The sequence below is a fragment of the Temnothorax longispinosus genome, chromosome 3 (genome assembly GCF_030848805.1).
Source record: "Temnothorax longispinosus isolate EJ_2023e chromosome 3, Tlon_JGU_v1, whole genome shotgun sequence".
In the NCBI taxonomy this organism is placed as follows: Eukaryota; Metazoa; Arthropoda; class Insecta; order Hymenoptera; family Formicidae; genus Temnothorax; species Temnothorax longispinosus.
The window spans coordinates 10,231,238-10,253,520 of record NC_092360.1 but is presented as its reverse complement, the minus strand read 5'-3'; the positions used below and the strand labels follow the sequence as shown (position 1 = coordinate 10,253,520).

Here is a 22,283-nt window from a genome sequence, read left to right as displayed (position 1 = left end):
GCAATGTGGATAACTCGACCGCAGAAAATTATTAATTTACCGATTTTTTGATAACTTAACTACGGTCGCAATTATATCGTCATACCTAACATGTTAATGTTATAACTTTAATGACCCCATCCAATTCTATTAAATCCAAAATTATTATTGCCTCTTTACGGTGAAAATATGACTCTCGCTGCGCATTTGATACGTTATTACATTTGCATTAGCAATGTTAAACGCGGTATCCAGCGGCCGTCCAGCGATTTCAGAATCTGTACAATTGTGCACGTTATCGAAGGAAGTTGGGTGCACGTGAATCCGCAGTGCAGACTGCAGTAACCTTAGGTCTATTGCAATTCCATTCGTTCGTTCACCTCGTTTTTAATGCGGAAAAACGAAAAGGAAGACTGTACGAGTATATGAATTTACATTGAAAACTAGACTCGCAAGTAACACATCTCGGAGAGCTCTTCAAGTTAGTTCCTCAAGTATACGAGCAAAGTTTCGAACAATATCGTAAGTCAAGAAATTTCTAATAACAATACATATGACGTAATACATATGATTCTTTTTTCGAAATAGCGATACTGTCACCTATCATCAATTTAGCATTCTTAAAACGCATTTGTAAGACAGTTGTTTCTCAGCTAAATGAATGCGCGGTGGCCGGAATTAAAAAGTTCCATTGCAGTCTGCGTCAAGTCGTGCGCATATAAGAAAGCACGACCCCGAGCATTTCCAAGAGGTATAGAGTAGCACGCGCCTCGAGGCGCGTTCTAATTACGTTGTAACCTCGAATAAAAGGAGCTCCGACGCCCTGTAACTCTCTGTATGGAGACGTCGGTCGTAATTAAGTGCCACAAAGCGCAGATTGTACACGTGCCTGCATTGTATTATCGCGTATGGAGTTATCTTTCCCGCCGACACCTCTCGAGTGGCCGTTGCCACATTGATAGCTCTTTCGAAAAGGGAAATATTTTAGAATGTGATCTGTATATTATATATAGAAAGATCGTTAAATCGCGATTGTTTTTATCTGCTCCTGTATGAGCAGGAACAAAAACTTCATATGATATTTAGAAACGTTCCATTACTGACTCAGCAAAAAAATTGTATGTAGCCATATCTTCCATTTATCATATATTCGTTATCGCATCCATTATCGTAAATATGATTGATTTTCTGGAATCTGAATATGACCGAAGAGTGACCTGACTTTATGACGAAATTTTTAGAGTTTTGGCAATTTGATATCTACAATCTCTCTGTTTTTAAAACTAATTAAGATCGCTACTTTTAAGATTGAGGTAGAAATGGAGCTTTAAAAAAATTATAAGTTTACATCAAACTTATTGTAAAACAAATACAAAGTTCAACCAAAAACTATTACATAAAATATTGTAGTTATTTCTAAACAATTGTTACTTGAATACTGCTCAACTTTAAACGCGTTTTTTTTTTTCAAAAAGATTATTTTCTCGAGAAGATTAACTATAAATTGAGTTTTTTTTTCGGAAAAAGTCGCATAGGTAGGTACATACATTCTTGCAATATATTTCTTCTATTATATTAAAAAATACAACGCTCTCGATATCTTTCGGGTAAATATCACCGCGTCGACATTCGAGGTATTCAATAATGGGTAAAACAGGTAAAAAATATCGACGTCTCATTAAACGTATAAGCGTAACCTAGTAAAAAAACACCGCTCGTGCTGCAATAATATATATGCTATCGATGTTAGTCGATGTTAGAAGCAGAAAAGACGCGACAACATTCAGCGATCGATGCTTTGACGGTGATTAAAACTTGCGCGGCGTTGTTTAAACTTTTACGTTCAAGTTAGGCGGGAAGCCACAGAGACTGCCTCGCCCGGCGCATAACTCGATACATAATTCAGCACGACACGACAGCCGTCAATTTATAAAGAAGATGGGTCTTTATTTTCCTAAAGAAGGAAAAACCCCGAGACAATTGGGAGTAAAAAATATCTCTCTTAAACAAATCCAGACAATGCAGACAATGAAAAGAGAATATGAATATCGATCATTCGCTGTGTTTAAACATACAAAAATTGAAACCGTAATATCATAATACCTAATACAGAATAAAATAACTAGTGAGTGAAAAAGGGAAGAAAAATGAAACTGCTCTATGTAATGTATGCGCAAGTCGTGTAAATATTATAAATAAAAATGCAATGTATTTTCGCTACGTCTAATATAGTCGGTCTCGCCTTGTGAGCCATCACGTAGAACAGATTGTTATTTTAAACTGGCCCTGAATGTCTGACACAGCTAATGTCGAGAATCAACCCATTGTCTTTAAGTCGGACTGAATAAGTAGTTCGTCAGAAGTGGAGCATATCTTATCTAATTATTAGGCAGAGGTCTACAATTTCATAGTACTAGTGCAATAAGTTTTGCGATTGAGTTATCCAGAAATAAGTATGCTATCTAGTCTACTTTCTTGCGACTGTAGAGACCTACTTACGCTAGATACTTTCTGAAAGAAGATACAGTTGACATTTCCATATTGCGGAAATTATGTTGTGAATCAGACACAAATCTCGCGAAAAAGTAAGATATATTTCTTTTTCGTGGCTCTATTTCGTAGGTAGTCACAGCTACGAAAAGGTAGTTATTAACAAAACGATCTTTATTAATAAATAATCGAAATCGATGGCAGACGAAGTTAGGGAATATGATACGGGTGCATAATTCATCGACATTTTATACATATAAAAAGTGTGACAAGATGTCTATTTTCGTACATTTTAACCCTTTCAGTCTACACTGTTAAATATTAGAGGATGAAATTTAAACCAATACCTTGAGTTAAATAAAATTTGGTATTTTTTTAACTGTCCTGTGTCGAAATATAAAATATATTATTTTAACATAAAACACTGTTTTAGTTAAATTAACGACATATTAAGTAGGAGCAGTGGCGACCTATAGAAATAGTTAAAAATGGCTCAAATTGAGTATAATTTGACACTGTGAATTTAACAGTGTAAATCCTTAAATCTCACATTGAGTTTTATGTTAACGTGCTAGTTTGTCAGCTAAACCACGCAATACATCTACGTCGCAGAAGTTCAATGATGCGATTACTGCAGTGCTTCGAGACATAATATCTCTGATATCGATCATTCCAGTGTAGAGGCAGAATGATGTGATACCTCAAGGTAATCCGCGCACGCACAAGCGTCAGGAAATTACGTGTGGCAGGAAAAACGAACTCAAACGACTACAGACGTCGTACAGAAAAATGAAAGGAAAATTCTAATATCCTGCAGACATTCTTTAGGGCGTCCTTTTGACTTCTCTGTTGTTCGGAAAAACACGTATATCTCGCAAAGAGCAAGGTTACAACTCTTATGTATTCACGTAGAATCGTTTTAACCCCAAACCAAATAGCGAATAAGCGAAAAGAATATAAACTTTTAAATAGACGCAATAAGTCCTATTTTTCAATACTTTTCGAACTATGTGTAACACCGTTAAATATTAAAAGATAAATAATTTAAACCAATATCTCGAGTTAAATATCATTTTGTTATTCTTAACTACCATGTATGTTAAAATTTATTATTTTGACTCATTTCATTCCTCCTATAAGAATGGTTAAAAATGACTCAAATTGAGTGAAATTTGACACTACGAATTTAACAGTAAACAACAATTTATGAATAAATTCCCGGGTAACAAGATGACATTTTAATGAGGTATTATTGACGTTAGAGACGTCACTCTGCTACCGGGGTTGTTTGTAGGAAATAATTTATATACACATATATATTTGTACATATATAAGTATTGCAAAAAAGCAGGTGAATTTTTCAGGATCATGCTTGTGTGAATCCCAAGATATAATTATTAAATTAAAAAAAAATGTACAAGAATAAGTATAATAATTGTTAAAAATCTCCCCGCTGCTTAATCTGTGTATGTGTGTGTGTACTGATTAATCCTCAAGCATTTAAACCAGCAAGATTAAAATTTCACGTTTCTGCTGCAGCGTTCCTGAGCAGACGCTTTATCCTCCACTACGTGACAGCCGATTTTTTTATTCTTCTTATATTAAGAAGGAACACAACGTGCTTCATGAATATATATTAGGAAATTTATATATCGGACTTGCTCAAAAATATGAGCCAAACGCGTTTCGAATATGCAAAATAAGTGTCTCGTTTAGCGGCGCGGGCGCCTGCAAGACTGATTTCCTTGAGAATTATTATAATGGCGTAGCAAGTAGGATTGCCGAGGTAATGCCGTTTTTTAAGTTAATCTTTACACGGTGCTGTGACGAACCACAACGGGAAAAAATACTACGTGCCGCATGCATGACGTAAATAAATAACAGCTATATATACAGGGCTACGTTATTGTCGTTTATTGATCTATTTAGTGTGTTTTATACTTAGCGCCTCGCATGTGTCATGTCGGTTATTTACATTATAATCCGAACTATCATAATCACTTTAATGTTTCCGACAAAAGTAACTTTATCTTGTATTGTTCGAAGAAAGTCAAATATTGTTCAAATATTTAAACACGTTAATTGATTTTCGTCAAGAGTTTCTGGTGCAATATTCGCACAGCGTTATGTTATCTGAACACTCCGTTCACTATTACTAGAGTTTGCAACGTTGGGTAACAAGTCGGCCAATATCTTTCACATTTCAACGTAAACATAACTTTACAATACGGAAAGAAAGTATGAAATGGAACGGGAGATAAAACTCCAACTACGCTCATATGTCTTTTTCCTTGGCAAATATGAATGCGCCGAATGCGCGTGTTGCAGAAGGTATCTCTGAAGCCACCGAACAATGCCAAATAAAAGTGTTATGTAAAATACGTCTGTTTCTTCTTCAACTTACTAAACTTATCATATTTTTGATTACGTAGATCCATTCTTGCAATAACTAAAATAATACATAAATGTCATCAATAATTTTAAGTTAAACATTGTCGAGGAATAGCCTGGAGGTTTTTTTTAAGTAAGTTTTAAAAATTACTTAGGTAAAGGAAAACATTTGCTCGAGGTTATTGGAAAAACATCATATAAAAGTAAACGCTACAAGGTTTAAAAGATCTCTCTAATGCTCGTTTTCACCAACGTCGTTTAACTTTAACCTTAGTTTAACTCACTCTTCGTCTCTTTTTAACGGGGACTGTTAAAAAAAGACAAAAAATGAGTTAAACTAAGATTAAAGTTAAACGACGTTGGTGAAAACAGACATAAGAATTTAATGCGGACCGCAAGGATTCATGTAACCCGGGGAAGTCCGATTTATCGGTATATTTACAGCCAGTCACCCTCTCATGTCAAGTTGCAAGCCAAGCCGAGCGTTCAACAATACGCGCGAGGTAATCATTAATGCTATCTCGATAGCTGATCTGATGCATATTCAAGAACCAGCACTGGGTCTCGACTCCGAGAGATCTAGAAGCGGCCTGTCGCTCGCGTTCATCTCATGCGGGATTATTCCGACCGCGAGCACCCTACCTGATGCTCCTGCCACGATACCGCGGGGAGCTGTCGATACAAGCACGTTTAAGATTGGCTTGGCACGGTGCCATTGTCGAGGTCGGTGCGATCAAGCTCGATCGAATTTACAAGATGGATGAACTTGAACGCGTGAAACTTCATCGCGGAATCGTCATATGAAAAGAGTTGGGTACTGCGATGGCCGAAATGACTTTTCTATTATAGATCGTAAATACGCTCATTAACACGATAAGAGGGAGAAATCTTTGGATTTTTCCTACAATGATTGAAATGGGGATATGATCTCGGTGAATTTCGAATCTACAAAGTTTCTCTTTGTACGCGACGATAGATGTAAACTTTATGTAACATCGAAATTTCACGCGTTAGCAACAAAGACACGTGCCACCAAACGCAATTGTAGTTTTGTGCAAAACATTTGTTACATTTGTCGAATAAAGCCGAAAATAAAATTTCAGCAGAATCGAAGCAGAACTATTTCGCCTCGAGTTACAGTATATTTTCCTTTTCATCTAGAGAGGAATTTTTCAATCTTCTTTTTCAAGAGAATTCTAGTTTTTTTTAAGTTTATTCCGTACAAAACATTATAGAAAAACGACAAATCTTTCGTACTCAATCGAATATAGAAAGTGTTTTGTACATATGCCACGTAACGATTGCGATTCTCGTGGTTCTTTTTCCGTATCGTAACCGTAACGTATGTACATATACGATCATTAATTTTGATTCAGCCTAAACTCACATTTTCAAACTTTAATATTTACCTCGAAAATCTTGATTAAAATAAAAATCGATAGTTTCATCAACTTTACTGCGTCGTTATCATCGTTATCGTCGTTATCGTTGATACCGTGTAGTGATCTATACTCAATTTGTAGGTGTACCCTCCAGGTTATGACCTGGCTAACCTATGTACACGAGCACGTTATGTCAGACCTGTGCTCGTAAAACGCGACCTGATCTTTTTGATTGAAAGTCTGGTAACAGAGGCGATGTTAATCCATTGACATCGCGCGCTTACATAACTTCGTGCAGTCGATTCGACCGTTGGGACGAGATTTTTCTGCAAATATATTGAGGTAATATTATAATATTTATCCGTCCAATTCCACATTCGTAAGGTAAATCGGCGTTAATGTAATGAATAATAAACAAGTTCGCAATCATTTGTCGCGAACAGAAGACTGAGGAATACGGCACGTCAATAATGGATACAAATTGATGCCACCAACGCGCCAGCGTTTATTCTCTGAGAGCTATTTGTCATCGGTTGCGGCGACATTTCTGCTTTATTACGAGAAAATAATCAGAGCGTGTGGAATAAAGGCGTACTCTGAAGCACACGAGAACTTTTTATTAAAGGAAAAGTAATTTAATATTCATCGCAATTGAGTAATAATTTATCCATATCCTCTCACTTTATACGCTTTAATTTGCACGAGATTTGCTTCAATTTTTTTTGCTTAAACATTAATGTTCTTCTTCTTCTTCTTCTGGCATTACAACTCAGGATGAGTTTCAGTGCTTTTTAACAATTTTCTTCCATTTAGCCCTTCGCGTAGGTGTTCGGCTTCTTTTTGTTAAATTCTTTGCAGCAATGGGTTTTTCCATTAGGATTGTTTAAACTTTAATGTATTATTTAATAAACTTCGTTTATTACCCATTATTGTTTATCGCAAATCGTTCATCGTGAGATACTCTAAAAGTCATTTTTACATGTTGCACTCGTGACCCACTTTCTCTCATTAATTTCAACGAGAAAGCTAGATGACAAATTTCTTTACTTAATTCCCTCGGTCAGGCAAACATAGTTGAACACGATCGTCGCAATCGCTTAAAAGCGATGGAGTTACGGATCAAGGTTAACAAAAAGCTGAATCAATCTTTAACTTAGCAAACTTGGGCAGAGTTGCGGTCACAAACTTCGTGGAGGCAATCAATTTAAATTCGGCCATACGAAATGTCACAACAAATGGATTATAGAAGAAAGTTAAGAATATATACGACGAAAAAGAATGTTATCTTCTAAAGTAAAAAAGTTTTCTTTACAAAAGCGACATGTACCAAATAGAAATATATTCAGGACATATACAAAATAAAATATCTTTTAGGCATCCTTTATACACCTTTAGATGTTTGTTTGTTCAAGTGTAACGTGCGAAAGTTATTTTGTAAATTAAGCTTGATTTTGAATTGACATTAATTTAAAAAATGTAATTTTATATTATATTTTTTGAAGTACGATAGACGACATGCATCAACTTTTTTTTTATTGTAAGATGATTTGTGTTTTAATTCGGAATTTCTGTGCATACTTCAAAATTTTTGCAATTAGCTTTACAAAAAATACTATGTAATATATCACAAAGTTTTATTTCTCTCTCTCTCTCTCTCTCTCTCTCTCTCTCTCTCTCTCTCTCTCTCTCTCCCTCTCTCCCTTTTCTTCTTCTTGCTTTCAAATTATATTTGTTAATAAGGAATAAGACACGGCGTAGATTCTGCTTGAACACAAATTAAGCTAAGAGAGACAAATCATTAAACTTAATTCGACCAATTCCATCAGGGACAATTCGATAACGTTTCCGTGGCATGTAATAAGCACAAGTTCATTTGGAGATTAACTTTAATCCGACAAATCAATAGTAAAGCGAATGAAAGGAAGAGGGAACAAGAGAGAAACGAAGAGATAGAAAAAATAGTATGAAGAGAATGAAATTGGAATATATTCTCTATTGATTAACGCAACAGCTTAAGTGAGATAGCGTTGTTAGCCGACTGGAGGTAAATTAGAGTAATTATCAAAACAAAGCAAATATTACCGTTATTCCGTTGATTGACATTATATGCGTATAAGTGGACATAGACGAATCATACTAAATTCTCGAATGACGTGAGCAAATTTTCAGTCTTCGCAACAGGTTCTGTTATCTCGCAAATGTTCTTACTTGTTGCACCGTGCTCTTTACGACCGCAATTATAATTACCATTTTCTTATGCCTGCGTACGAGATTCAAGTTAATTTTAAAATTTTAATTAATTTAGCGACCTAAATCTAATAAATAATATTCTTTTCCGAAACACTTAAGAATATAATTATAATTTATAAATGACACTCCTTAAAATTTTTGTGAAAAACTATAAAGCACACTACAAAGAACTACAAAGTTGATTAAACTTATAGTTAGATATATAACGATTTAATATCGACTTGCACTTTAAAATTTAATCATGAAGAACTAATATTGCTTTCTAATATCAGAGTTAACTTAAAATTTTTTAAGCTAAACAAAAAAGATTTTCCAATATTCTATTTCTATGAATATCATCCAAGAATATATCTATCGAGAAACGCATTAACGTGCGAACAAATCGAGACGAATTGAACGAGGTATGAATGCGAATCGTTAGTATAAAGCCCTGAATCAACAAATTTTCAGCACGAAGAAGCATAGAACTCTCGTATTCTTTTCGAAATTATGTTAGCCTACAGAAACCACGCGGATCAAAATGAATAAAAGATGAAGGTTGTCGGAAAGCTAGATAAAATCCCTCCCGAAAAAAATGCGAAAAACTATTTGGGGCAAAACATTCTAACTATGTATAAGTCGTTGTCTTTTACGATGACCGATTTCCATAAACTTTTGGGGTGGCGGAACGAAGAAGATCAACTGATAAAAACAATAGGTTTTTATATACGAGTTACGGACTAGTTAGTTTCAAAACTTTTCAGAGATTATGCTATCTTTACGTAACTCTTGCGTTTCGAAGCAGAAAGTAAGAAAAGTAAGATCTCTTAAATTTGTCTGTTAATACGAAGATCGCTGGATGTCTTATGTTATAGAGAAAAGATTGTTTTATAAAGCCTGATATTGAGATCCTCATTTTATAATTCACTCCCTGTTTACGTGGAAATCTTTTATTCAGGCACATCTCTCTTTGCGTATTCTATAGCATGGAATTATTATAGAAGGCGCGCTCTCCGAAATAATAAAGTAATTCTCGGCCCGAAGAGCTTACGAGAGACGTAAATGTGAAGGGTAAATCGCACAAAAAAGTGTGTATTATGTAGATCGAGGGACAAGTATATTTACCTACTGCAATCGATATACATTTTTATTTCGAAATGTCGGCAGAGTTTAGCAAACACGTGGCCTCTAACTTTTGAAAGTTTAATCAGATCAATCCGGCGAATTTCGTTTATCCTATCCATGTCGGTCATTCTATCCTATCGACTCGTATTTCGCGCTGTCATTGATATATGCCATTTGATGCAATATTTGTCGCGCTGTCAAAATGTCACGCGTCAACAAACACAACGTTATACCCAGTGACGGTGAACGACCAATATGCGAGGTCTTACCACATTAATACCCCATTGCTCAGTGAATTTACCAGAAAAACTTGCTCAGGCTTTAATCAGACACGCGTTCCACGATATCTTTCGCGCGACACGCGCATTATATGTAATTGCACACAAAAAGAAATTAAAAAACCAGATATCCAACCGAATACGCATATCGCAAAGAGTAACTTCACTTAATTCGTAAAGTAAGCCTTTTCATAAAGCATTTTATTTTAAATTTAATGCCGGTTATAGAATTATTGAATTATTACATCGACTTATCGAATTTTCAACGGGAACAAACAAATAAAATGTTGGAAATTCATTTAGCTTATCACACGTTGTGTAGTACAATAATAATGCTACACGTTTGCTTGATACAGCTACTTATATGACATAGCTTTGTGCACTTATCTTTTACATGCAATATCATCATCAACTGCGACCTTAATGAAATCTTACAATTAGTTACATTCTCATTCAAAATGACAGAAAGATGTAAAACATTACCTAAGATCTCTTGATCTTTTAGAAACGTCTTTTAAAATGTCCTTCAGACATTTTTAGACTTTTCCATTGTTTACTAATTACTTGGAATCTCTTTTAGTACTCGATCTTGAATTTTTTTTCTTTTATTTGACATAAAGATACCTAGTTTATATTTTGCATATTACGTGAATATAGATAAAGCATCCTTTACGCGGTATTGGAAAAGAATATATTAAACTGTAAACAAATTTCTGTAAACAACACTTTGCAACATTTTTTGCTTGAAATATTTTAAGCTATTAATATTAACAGTATACATATATGCACATAATAAATTATGTAATTAATCATTTTCGTTTAAATATATTGTTAAGTTATCGTGTACGAAACACGAAACTAGCGAATAAAGATTAAGTCGCGAATATCGTGCGGGAAGTAAGTATACACAGAAAAAAAGTGTCAAATCGTAACTTACATACTCAAATTAACTATTCATTGTTTCGTATATATGCAACAATCTATAATCTTCTTATCAACTTTCTTTTCTTGGTTGAGCTATATAAAATGACTTCATTCAAGCAAGTTTTCTTCGTTTAACGTAACGTAATTTCATTTCGAGGTTTCCACGTTGAAACTAAAGATAAGATAAGATAAGATTTCAAATCAAGAATATTCCTTTTTCCTGTTGACATTTTTAGCTGCAGTATATAATCGGATATTAATAAGCCGATTTCTCTCAATCAAAAAGTCACGAATATTTCTTGTCCACGCATGTTATTTCCAGAAGGAACAAGAGAAAACGTCAACTCTTTCTCATGGCAGAGAAGATCATATGCATGCGCTTCGCGAGTGAAGTTATTTAAAAGTCTTACCTCCCGCGGTCGTCAGCTCCGAGCGATCCGGTAGACCCAGAGCCGGCTGATCGAGGATAATCCAGGAGGAGACCAGGACGACGCAGAGCAGTCGCGCGGCGGTGGTACTGCACCAGGGGTTGGTCCCTGACGTCGGGTACGCCGGCGACGGGCAGATCGTCGCGGCGACGCTCATCTCTACGACTGCTAGCCCCCCCGCGGGCCCACGCGGCACACCTGCGGCCTATGCACGGCACGCACGCATGTAACCCGTACGTCGCCTGCACGCCCACGCAGGTCAACCCTGCCTGGCCTACTTCCGGTATCACATCTCCAGCCGATCGCGGAGGCGCGCGCGATCGATGACGCGCATAGTCGCCGCCGCGGAACCCGACGCCGTAGCTCTCTTCCTCTTTGTCTCTCTTTCTCTCTATCTCTCTCCCTTCTGCCCGCGTGGATCTCGCCGCGTCTTTCGCGATCTAGCGGCCCTCGTCGTCGTCCTCGTCGTCGTCGTTCGAAGCGACACGCCGCCGGCGCGTGTCCAGACTCCCTCGCTTGATCGCGAAGGGTTGGCGCGCGCGATTTCCGAATCGTACAACGGAGGCGCAGTCCGGACGAAGGGCGAGATGGTGGGACCGACGATCGCGCGTTCGCGCCGTCGCGTCGTATGTACGTACGCCGTGCGATTGTGCCGCGTACCGTGACGGAAAGGTGCGGGCACCAAGCAACGACCGACCTGACTCACCCTCGACGAGGGTCGGCGTCGCGACGCCAGAGCGCCGGCGTTCTGCGCAATACGACCGAGCCACGTTTCCACCCCCTTGACCGTCGCAGCCGGTGTGGCGCGACGCGGCGCGGCATGGCTCAGAGCGCGGTGCGATGTGGTATGGTGTGATGGGGTCGGGGTGGCGTGGTGGCGTGGTAGCGATGTTGCTCCGCGGCATCCACCCTCTTGCGGCCACCCGTCGCCGTCGCGTAGACAGCGGCGGAGCGCAGTGCCTCTGCCTCTGAGTCATTCCTCAGGCAAAACCCGTAGCCGCCGGCCGCCGTTACTTGGGCGACCAGAACGCAAGGCGACACGTCGTCTTCGTCGTCGTCGTCAATACGCCGCGTCGCGATGTGTTAGCAATGACGCAGCGTGGGACACGATCGTGCACTCCGCGTTGCACCCCACTACTAAGGGATGCACGATCGAAAGGGTCGCGACGGTATCGGGGATGGATGCGGCGCGGCGGTTTTGCCATACGTAAAGATGAATATGAATATCTCAATAGGATGTCAAGGTAGTCTCGAGACCCATAGATCTTCACTCTTTGACTCTTTGATATAACGGAGTCTTCATCAATCACTTTCTTAAGTAAGATGAAGCGGCACTATGACAGCTCGCGAGTCACAAGGATCTAAGAAAATCTTAATACACGTACTCAGAATTTAAATATTTTACATTTTCAAATTTTCAACTCGAATTAGCTTAAATTAATTTACTTAATAAATCAAATATGTTACATATATGTAATTAAAAAGTTGCAACAAATAATAGCCTTCTTTCAATTTAAATCTACTCTATCGTAAGTTATGTCGATTAAATTATGTCAAAGGTTTCGAAACACACACACACATTGTGTATAAACGTAAATAAATTTTTTATTAACAATATATCTTATGTATATTATTGTTAATTTTTAATAAATCGATTAAACTTATAACTTTTTTCCGAAAAACTTCTTTTCTTCCTCTTTGGTCGAAAATTGTGTCGACAAACATTTTTTTGCAAATTAAAATTAATAAAAATAATAAATCATTATTAAAACAAGTATTTTTATTCTTGAATGCTTTCTAATTGTTTCTAGTCGCTGCCTAGATAGAATTATAATGAGTGATTCAATGAAAATTGTTTATTTGAAATGTTATTACATTTCTTAAATTAGCTTTGACATTTTCTCTACAATTAACAATTGATGTGACTTAAGAATATTTTCTCGGTATTTTATTTGTGTTACGAGCACCATTCGTTGGACTTCATGCATTATAGGTAGATGACGCATACGAGTATTTCTATGAAAACTCTGGATCTAACGGCGCGATCATAATTTTACTCCTTGATCGATTGCCACGACATCAGCGAAACTTTGCCGTACACATTGCTTACCCTACAAACACACACGTGAAATGGCTGCCAATTAAGATGAATATTGTGGATAGCAGGAGAAAATTATGTGATTAATACGAGACATGATTAAAATATACTATGCACATTAGCATGAATTTAAAAATATGTAATGTTATTAAAATCAATAAATATATTACATAATACTACGTAATATAAATATACAATATTATACGATATCGAAAATTTACAGCATGCAAACGAAACTTTCTGTTGACGCATTTGAAAGCTGCCTGCGTCCAAAACTGTATTGTAGTTGCCAAAAATTACATTTTATGTTGCAGGATTCAAATATATGAGAAGAATAATCAATATTTTCCAGGCGTTATAATTAGGTAATAATTATTAATTATTATTAAACATTACAGATTGCATATGTTGATGAATTTATACTTCATGCAAAAAGACGATCATAAATTATAGAGATGTGCATATACGCATTGTCAAAAGATCTTTATAGTTCGCGTAGGTGAGATTTGATGGACAGGGGTTCTGGGACCACTCTAACTAGTCCATTAGGAGTCATGTACATGATCAATTTCAGGTGATAATTATCGGCGGACAGACTGATGGTCACATGGGACAGGGACGTGCTATAATTATGTTCCGACTAATGTAATGCTGCGTCGCTAGGTCGCTTTTGATATTAATTGTACATGCGTTTACAACGTCATTCGAATATATCTATCGCAGTCTTTCCTCTAAACACTTATTACGTGAATTCTCTTATTGCATGTAATCCGTTGTATATATTGACTTAGCTTATTGTATTTATTAAAGTATTTCAATATTAATTATAGATTTATTTCGTCTGAATTAACTATAATTAATGTTATGTATAAACAAAAATTTAATTTTCTTTTGGTTTATTATCATTCAATTTTCATTCTTTTCATGGACATACATGTGATTAAAACATCGCTTCCTTTTTATCCATCCATTTTTAACATCCGTTTAACATCTATAAGCTTAATAATAACTTCATTGATTATGTGATATACTTAACTCTTTCTTCGCCAAAAAAGCAGCGTATTTCTAGCATAACTAGCATCTTGTGTCCAATCTCCCTCAAAACATTAAGCTGGACTTGACAGATTTGACCGATAATTAATAGTTACTCGAATTATTGCATTATAATTACAATAGCGCATATAATTTATCACCCTGCAATTATTAATCATTAAAAGATAAGAGATAAAAAGGGCCGTGTAATGGTTGGACATTCATGTCAACGTCTCGATGTCTATCGAGAGAAATTTAACGACGATGCGAGATCAATTTCCTGAATCCCTTTGAGTAGAGCCAAGTGGCAAGAGTAAGAAAAAAGGAGTCTTGGGCTTGTCAAGTCTGTAATACCAGTGTGGCCCACTTTTACCCGACAAGCCAAGTCTTATGTAACGCGCACCTCGATCCTTCTGCTCACGTAAAAGTGTGCTGAGCTCCATTAACGGGATGAGGAAATGGCGGGATCCTCGCCGAGACGCTGCGAGATGTATATAGTAATCTACCGAAGTTTACTTACACGTTTCCCCAGCGTGACGTTCAATCTCTAGAAATAATTTGTGGGGCGGAAAATCGAATTTTACCATAATAACAATAAACACATATTTCCAATTTTAGATAAAATTATTTCTTAAATAAATAAATGTTTAAGATAGATGAGAGAATTTTATATTCTGTCATGACAAAGCGCACACACATTTCCAGAAGAAAATTTTATAATTTTTAAATATTTTAATTAAATATTACGCTTTTGACTAATTTTGCAGCCAACTGTAAAATTGTGTTGTATTGTAAAAGTGAAACGCGAAAGTTGTTAAAGTTTCATTATGAGCATTATGACCTACTCGAATAACGACATGCATTTAAACGGGTCTCTCTACAATTTAAATAATGAATAACAAAAGATTTTTTTATTGCAAAATTTTATATACAAACTACGAAGATATCATTTATCTCCTTTTTTATCGATACTAAATTATATACATGTTTTGCCAATCGACTTGAGCAATCTTCCTTAATGGCATTTCGAGGTAAAACGAGTTCTCCTAGAATGCTGCAGATATGATAATTCACATTCGGTCGACCGATCGATTATTACGCAAACGCTTCAGATAGGTCAAGAATCTCTTCCATTTGCGATTCTTCTCCATTTATTTTATTGAGAAACAAATAAACCGACTACAGGAAAAAAAACAGTTGATAAATAAATGTTACGGTAACTGTTTCTTAATGACTTCCTCTCTCTAGAAAAGAATTAATTAAAATCGAGATGCAGTTAACTTGGAATACATGGAACAAACAACACCAATAATTTTTTATTATTTAAAACGCCCGGCGTTTCTGTGATGGTACAAAAATACAAGATTTATATAAAATATATATTGCGCAACGTGTCGCAGACATATCAAAATACACAACGAATGAACAAAATAAAATCTTTTTTTATAAAAATGGAATCTATCCTTTGGCGAAAGCACTTCGTCGACGAGTAAAGATGCAGACATGTATATGCTGACGAATTATCGTGCAACCTCCGATACAAGATCGGACCAGAATGTTGCGTAGTCCTTTAGAACAGTTCCCCTGAAACAGCAAGACACATATTATTGTAATAAATTATTAAAATATCTTTAGACATAAGTATCTATTAAAACATAAGTATATAAATCGTACCTACTAAGTCACACTAATTTTCTTTCACAATTTATAAACCATTTTTATGTTCGCTCAAACGTAGCGAAATGGAACAGCCAAATCAAATTATTTTTGCATGCATTACATTTTAAAAAATGTAATATATTTTGACATGTTTAGTTGTATACATATATCATAAGATACTTAATCTCTTTCAGTTGTATAAATAACAATTTTTTTATAAATCTATCATTAGTTTAAAAGTACTTATCACATTGTTGTAATGTTCTATAAAAATAAAGCAATTTTGTTTTGTAATTGCATTCTAAAAAATTCATGAAAAATCCTTTAATTTAATTTCACCTTAAGATCCAAAAATATATATTTTTCAATCCTGAATTTCCTGTCTTCCTTGCTGAGAAAAAATCGGGGCTTAAAATTCATTTAAGAATTCCGGAAAAAAATTCTGGTTTACCTTTCGTTTTGATGATAATGCGAGATTTATATGAGAAATATTTCATCTGCATAATGTGACTGTATATATGTTGAGGTAATTTTAATTTATAATAAACATTTTTTAAAATTTATTCTTGTACAAAGCATTCAAGGTGATGGAGAGACCGACCGCTCGCAGTCCGACTTTCCAATGTACAACCATGCTGGGAATTCAACGGATTATTAACACGTCTCACGTATGCGTGCAATTACGAATGACCGAATAGCATAAAAGCAATTATTTCCAGTGGTCAACGTCGTACAATTAGATCCGCTGCGTCATTGCGAATTATTGCGCGTGCATTGGGTATACCTCATTTTATGGCTATTAAATTTGATTTAGCTGCGCCATGAAATATACGTTTGCGCGAATAAAAGTACTGAAAAAAAATTAAATATCCTCATTAACGATCAAAAGACTATTAAGATCGTCGGATGTTTCAAATTTTAAGAAGATACTTTAAGACTCTTTGTATTCATTCAAGGAACTAAGTATGCTATTCATCCCTCTATATATATATATATACAGAATTAATTCTCTAAAAAATTTAACAGAAACATTTTTTATTGAAGCTGAACTCACAATTAAACTGTGCTCACTTTAATTGTTATTAAATTTGCTTTGTCTAGATGCATTGTAAATGTAAAATACATGTCTATGCGAAAAAAGAATTTTAAAATATGAAACAAATATGAAAACAAATATTTTAATATCCTTATTAATAACTATGAAATTATTATAGGTCATAGTTATAATAATGTGACATAATTGATTACCATATTTGTGAATTATTTTTATGTAAAAAACCGGTTTTGAACGTGTTGACTTATTTTGATGATATTTTAAACTTATTTGTATTTATATAGAGAACTATATGCGCAAGTGTTATTTATCTTTTATAAAAACAATATAAACACAATTTTTGATTTTTCAAAATTAATCTCGTGATTAAAAATTCCATTTCTTTCTAAAACAAAAAATTCTTAATAAAAATGAGAAAGTCGAGATACTCTTCGATCAAGAATAATGATTTAATCGTAATTATTGGAATTTGAGCTGTATGTGTTGCATAAAATGCATACTATATGGTCACAATAAACCATATGATTACAATAAATTATATGCTCACAATTGTCGTGAAATATGCAATCAAGGTATGAATTTACGGGAAATTTTATTGCGTAATTCTTAAGCAACCATTTCAGCCATAAATGTATATGTATTTATAGCATGTAATATCGTATATCTCATCGAAGTCACATCTTCCAAGGAACCCTTGATAATTATATAGACAATGAAGGTCTCAACGGTCGCAATTTGCGATAACTCTCAGAATCGTCCTTCCTACACTCTATCGTTAATGCATGAGAATGGATATTTCCCACAGGATTTCCGTTGAGAATGTGGCACTCACGTGAAGTAAACGCTGCCGCGTGCGTTTGCCGGTGCGTTCCAGATGAAGGTAGCCTGCTCCTTATCGCGCGGATCCGCGTGCGTCACGGCACTGCACTCGGAATGTATATTCGTGTTCGGCGTACGAGCCCAGGATCCGATCCATTCGTTTGTACCGGTATCACGTGCCTGCAGGAAGAATCCCTTAAACGAGGCACCCACAATGGTGACTGAAAAATAGACGAGATCCAATGAAGATGGACATTATTCAATCGGATAAAATTCAGTCTGCCCCTTATCACCGCGGTGTATATCTGTATCTGAGATGATATAGCGCACTTTGCCGTGGCGTGATCAGGGCAATCGCGCGCGAATCCATCGCAATATCGGCAAAATGATTTCATATGAAAAGAAATAGCAGGTAGTCGAACATAACAGCAGTATTCGCTATTTATATCCATCAGGGGATTTGAAACGAATGTTATCACGAATAAACTAGATATAAACTACGAAGAAGAGAGACGAGCCCCAAAAAATTGCTGAAAGGATTATATTATTGATACCGTAACTATATATATAAAATCCACTGTTTGAAAACATTTGAACTTTTACGCTGTGCAATCCTGTAGTATCGAATTGGTTATCAGATAGCGCAATAGAACAATAAAAAACGAATTAAGTTACATTAATTCCAGAAGAATAAATGGAAAACAACAAGCGGAAAACAGTGCGGGAATAACGAGTGAGAATTTTACATTTGGAATGTATATCGTGTTATCAAATATAGAGTAACGATTATAATGGAATAAAAAATATAATAAAATACATAACATTTAAATGAGAAATATAATATATATGAAAAAAGATTAAGCACATCTCAAGTTTATTAAATTTATATATTTGAGTATTATGACTTTCGTAACGTTCGATGAAACGTCTCGTTAAACTTCGAAAAATTTGAACTTAATCTTAGCAGTTAATTTATCCTGCATATTAGTAGTTTTATTAATATCTGCTGTTATATCTTTTATTTGCAAATAATGAGACACATGCACAAAGTAGAGAATTGTTTTATAAAACTTGTTATAATATTGCAATAGATAAACTCATTGCAATTTTCTAGACAAATTAAATTACGATATATTTTTTAAATATCTATATTTATGCGTTTTTTTAAATCATTTTTTCCCACTGTTTTTTTAAAAGCGCGCGTTACATTTATCTTGTTTGAAGAAGACGTTAAAAGAAAAGAACAAAATTTAATTTTTGTCTGCGAGATATCCGCATTGTGATATTGCGGGCATTAGTTGACACGCATTTGATCTCTGCACGAGTTTTCACAGTCTTATATTGACATGTCATTTCACAACTACGCAGTTCTTAGACTTTCGTTTCAACCTTCCTTCGCGGATGAATGACATATCTACGTTCAATCACGCGTGACCCACGTATGGAAACTGTTTGCACGCTCGAAAACGATCACAGGCACGTTTATCCCTCTTGTCGGCCTAATTCGCCATTGTTCCACGAGCGCAGATGTGTTCAACGAAGCCAATAGAATCGTTACGGACATTTAACATATGTTTCACAGTTGTGATTTTGATCGGTCCAATTATCTCGTGTCGGGTAAAATGCATGCTGTCGTGATAAAAATGAGATGAACTAGATTATATATTAATTTATATATAATAATAATATTCGCATAGAATTGCACTGATTGTGAGTTGGAGTTCTAAGCGAGAAATGGCAATAGAAAGAGAAACAGAGAAAAAGAAATCGACTCTGCATTACAATTGTGTGTGTGTGTGTGTTTTCTTTTATAAAATAATTACATATTTCACTTTATTATACACAATCTTAGAATTTTGTATTTTTAATTGTCGCAAGATATTCGCAACATTTTTCTTTTTGAAAAGTTGCTAAAATTAAATTGTTGTTATCTTACAATGAGTAGACAGATTGAAATAAATTAGACATTACACTTAAAAGAAATCTATCATCAAAGGAGCATATATGTATATTAAAAAATAAAAATAGAAAAGAGTTAATAACTTGATTGGTTACTCAATGTCATACATATTTGAAATAATGACCATCTGAACTTACATAATAATTGAAGAACAATTACTTTTAAAAATTATTCAACACATTTTCTAACTCAATTGAAATAAAAGGGGCTCGGAATTACAACTGTTCGTGTCGATGTAAAAATTATTATTCACTAACATTTCTGTCTATATTTAGACATCTTCCGTGTAATTTAAACAAAAGAAAACTGTAATTAAAAGTTATATAAACACGCAACAACGTATTATTCGCAGTATATATAATCAAGGTAATCATATAAAGCGTAAATCAAGTTCCCTTCATACAAACATGTTAAAAAATAAAAGCAATAATAAAAAGAATTTTAATGTTTCTTATGGTAAGACATGTTATAAACTGTCACTTTAAATATTAATAATCGAGACATATATCGATAAGTATCTAAATATGAACCGAAACGTTTGTGAATAATAATTTTTATTAAATACATCGACACGAGCATCTAGTTGTGGCTCTGAGCCTCTTTTATTTCAATTGATTTATTAATCTTCTAAGCCTCTTTATATTTGCATTTTCTAACATTAATAATTGTAGCTTAATAATAACTTAATAATTTGTAATTAAAAAAAATTTCAAGTAAATTCTTTTTATATAAAGTTAGCCGTCCGTATTGAGATCTTTCAAATATACATCACCAACACAGCTACACAACTTAACCAATTTTTCGACTTTTACAAGTTTATAAATGTATATTTTTTTGCACATATATCCTAATAAAAATAATGAGTTTTTTCTACAGAATAATGCTTAATTTATTTCTCGTTTCGCTCATTTATTATTATCAAATAATATTTAATTTCAACGGCTTCTCGATTCTCGCCGCCAGTATACATATACTGTATAGTCTATATATTGTTCTTATTATCTTATCGTTAACTTTAGCTCAAACGATATGAATCCTTTGTATACCCTAAAGACTTTGCGTACACGCCACAGCTTTATAAAATTACTTTCTAGTCTATTGTATCGCTATCTCTCGCTCGGAAGTGCTCTAGACTTCATGAATGAAAATTTCTCTAATGAAAATTTTATCATTTATTTTGCGTAATAAGAAATTAACCCAGAACCACCAGATGGTGCTTAATAATACAAGATAAGCACCAGACGCGCTTGACCCACCTGTGACCTGCGAGCCTGGTCCATACTGCGACGACGAAGCCAGTATCTTGTAAGGGCTCGTGTTTAAGGGCTGTGATCGCGCTTCGCCATGATAGGGTTGATTAGGCCGTGGCTTCACGCACGCGTCCACCGGCCCGCCATCCGGAAACCCGAGGACGGAAATCGACGAGAAGAGGATGAATGCGAATAAAACCGTAATGTGTCCGACGAGATGCATCTTGATCGCTTCCTTCGTTTCGACGACGCGAGAGATACATGCAACAAAATTTCATTAATATTGATCGTTCCTGACGGAAAGGATGAGTGGAATGTATAACGTTCTCTATACTAGCTTCTAAAGCTTCTAAGTAATCCGTTTTAATTATATCACGTCTTTTATTTATGCAGATCATTTATCCGCGCTTATGTCACACGCGATTTAATATTACAGGAATAGCTAATATAATATATTATATATTACCAAATAGTTCATGTACACAAGAAATAGCTATATAAATGATATCAAGTTGATATTGTCCACGTAATTTAAAACGTCGTTGACTAATTAATAAATAATTTGCTACACGTCTGGTTTCATAAATAAAGTTCGAATACACAAACCTAATTTAAAAACACAGAGAAATTCATGAGATACTACTTAGGATAAATTTGAAGAAGATGAATATGTAGCGATCAGAGATTATCGAAAGCAATCATTTCCTTGACTTCTTCACACAAGCGGTGAATTGAATCGTTTCGTGCGATAACGGAATAAACTGCAGAGACTTACTCGAAACAATAAGCTGTTTGCACGAACAATCGCGCAAGGATAAAAGGATATTTCGTGCTCGTGACAGATCCGCACGTAAGAAACTGCGGTACCCGATCAATTGCCGGCGAGCCAAACGTTGGTGGGATCCCACCATAGGATCACAAAGCCGCGCACTCCGTTTTTGCTAAATTAATCCTTCACTTTCACTCGATTCCTTCGTCGATCCTGCAACCGGTTCCACTCTTCGTTCGTTTAGGAGAATATCTACAAGTTTTACACGTAGCAAAAAATACTGCCGTAAATGTGTTACTTCCTTTTACGTATCACATAACGATACATGATGTAACGCTGTCATTATTCTCACCAAGTATGAGGCTGATCTCCTTGCTGGAAAACGCCGTTATTCATCGCACCTACGTGATTATTTA

The 22,283-nt window shown here is 35.3% G+C and overlaps 3 protein-coding genes across 6 annotated transcripts in view; 1 reads left to right on the top strand and 2 right to left on the bottom strand.

The window, feature by feature from the left end:
• The window catches only part of Jus (julius seizure), a 32,909-nt gene extending 20,904 nt beyond the window's left edge, over positions 1-12,005 (bottom strand). For both annotated transcript variants that reach the window (XM_071773549.1, XM_071773550.1), the window contains exon 1: positions 11,209-12,005. In XM_071773549.1, coding sequence (XP_071629650.1) covers positions 11,209-11,383 — 175 coding nt within the window. In that variant the 5' untranslated portion in view covers positions 11,384-12,005. The remainder of the gene's footprint in view (positions 1-11,208) is intronic.
• LOC139810190 (zinc finger protein 830) overlaps positions 1-14,968 on the top strand; it is a 37,947-nt gene extending 22,979 nt beyond the window's left edge. The window contains exons 5-6 of one of the 3 annotated variants that reach the window (XR_011731251.1): positions 13,220-13,689; positions 13,899-14,968. The gene's annotated coding sequence lies outside the window, so the exon portion shown is untranslated. Of the gene's footprint in view, positions 1-13,219 lie in introns of all 3 variants that reach the window. The other 2 variants (XR_011731250.1, XM_071773551.1) reach the window with 2 other exon arrangements.
• A 684-nt stretch (positions 14,969-15,652) lies between these two features.
• LOC139810196 (putative defense protein 3) lies at positions 15,653-22,155 on the bottom strand. Its single transcript, XM_071773556.1, has 4 exons — positions 21,874-22,155; positions 21,105-21,333; positions 17,902-18,109; positions 15,653-15,940 (listed from the first exon to the last, which is right to left on the bottom strand). The coding sequence occupies exons 2-4, from the start codon at positions 21,319-21,321 to the stop codon at positions 15,877-15,879; spliced, it is 489 nt and encodes a 162-aa protein (XP_071629657.1). The 5' UTR covers positions 21,322-21,333; positions 21,874-22,155; the 3' UTR covers positions 15,653-15,876.
• Between the last annotated feature and the right edge of the window lie 128 nt (positions 22,156-22,283).

Coding starts and splice junctions, on each gene's coding strand:
- LOC139810196 (XM_071773556.1), bottom strand. CDS start 21,321: ATGCATCTCGTCGGACACATTACGGTTTTATTCGCATTCATCCTCTTC. Junction 18,110..21,104: donor ACCAGGCTCGCAGGTCACAG/GTGGGTCAAGCG, acceptor TCTATTTTTCAG/TCACCATTGTGGGTGCCTCG. Junction 15,941..17,901: donor CGCGGCAGCGTTTACTTCAC/GTGAGTGCCACA, acceptor TTGCTGTTTCAG/GGGAACTGTTCTAAAGGACT.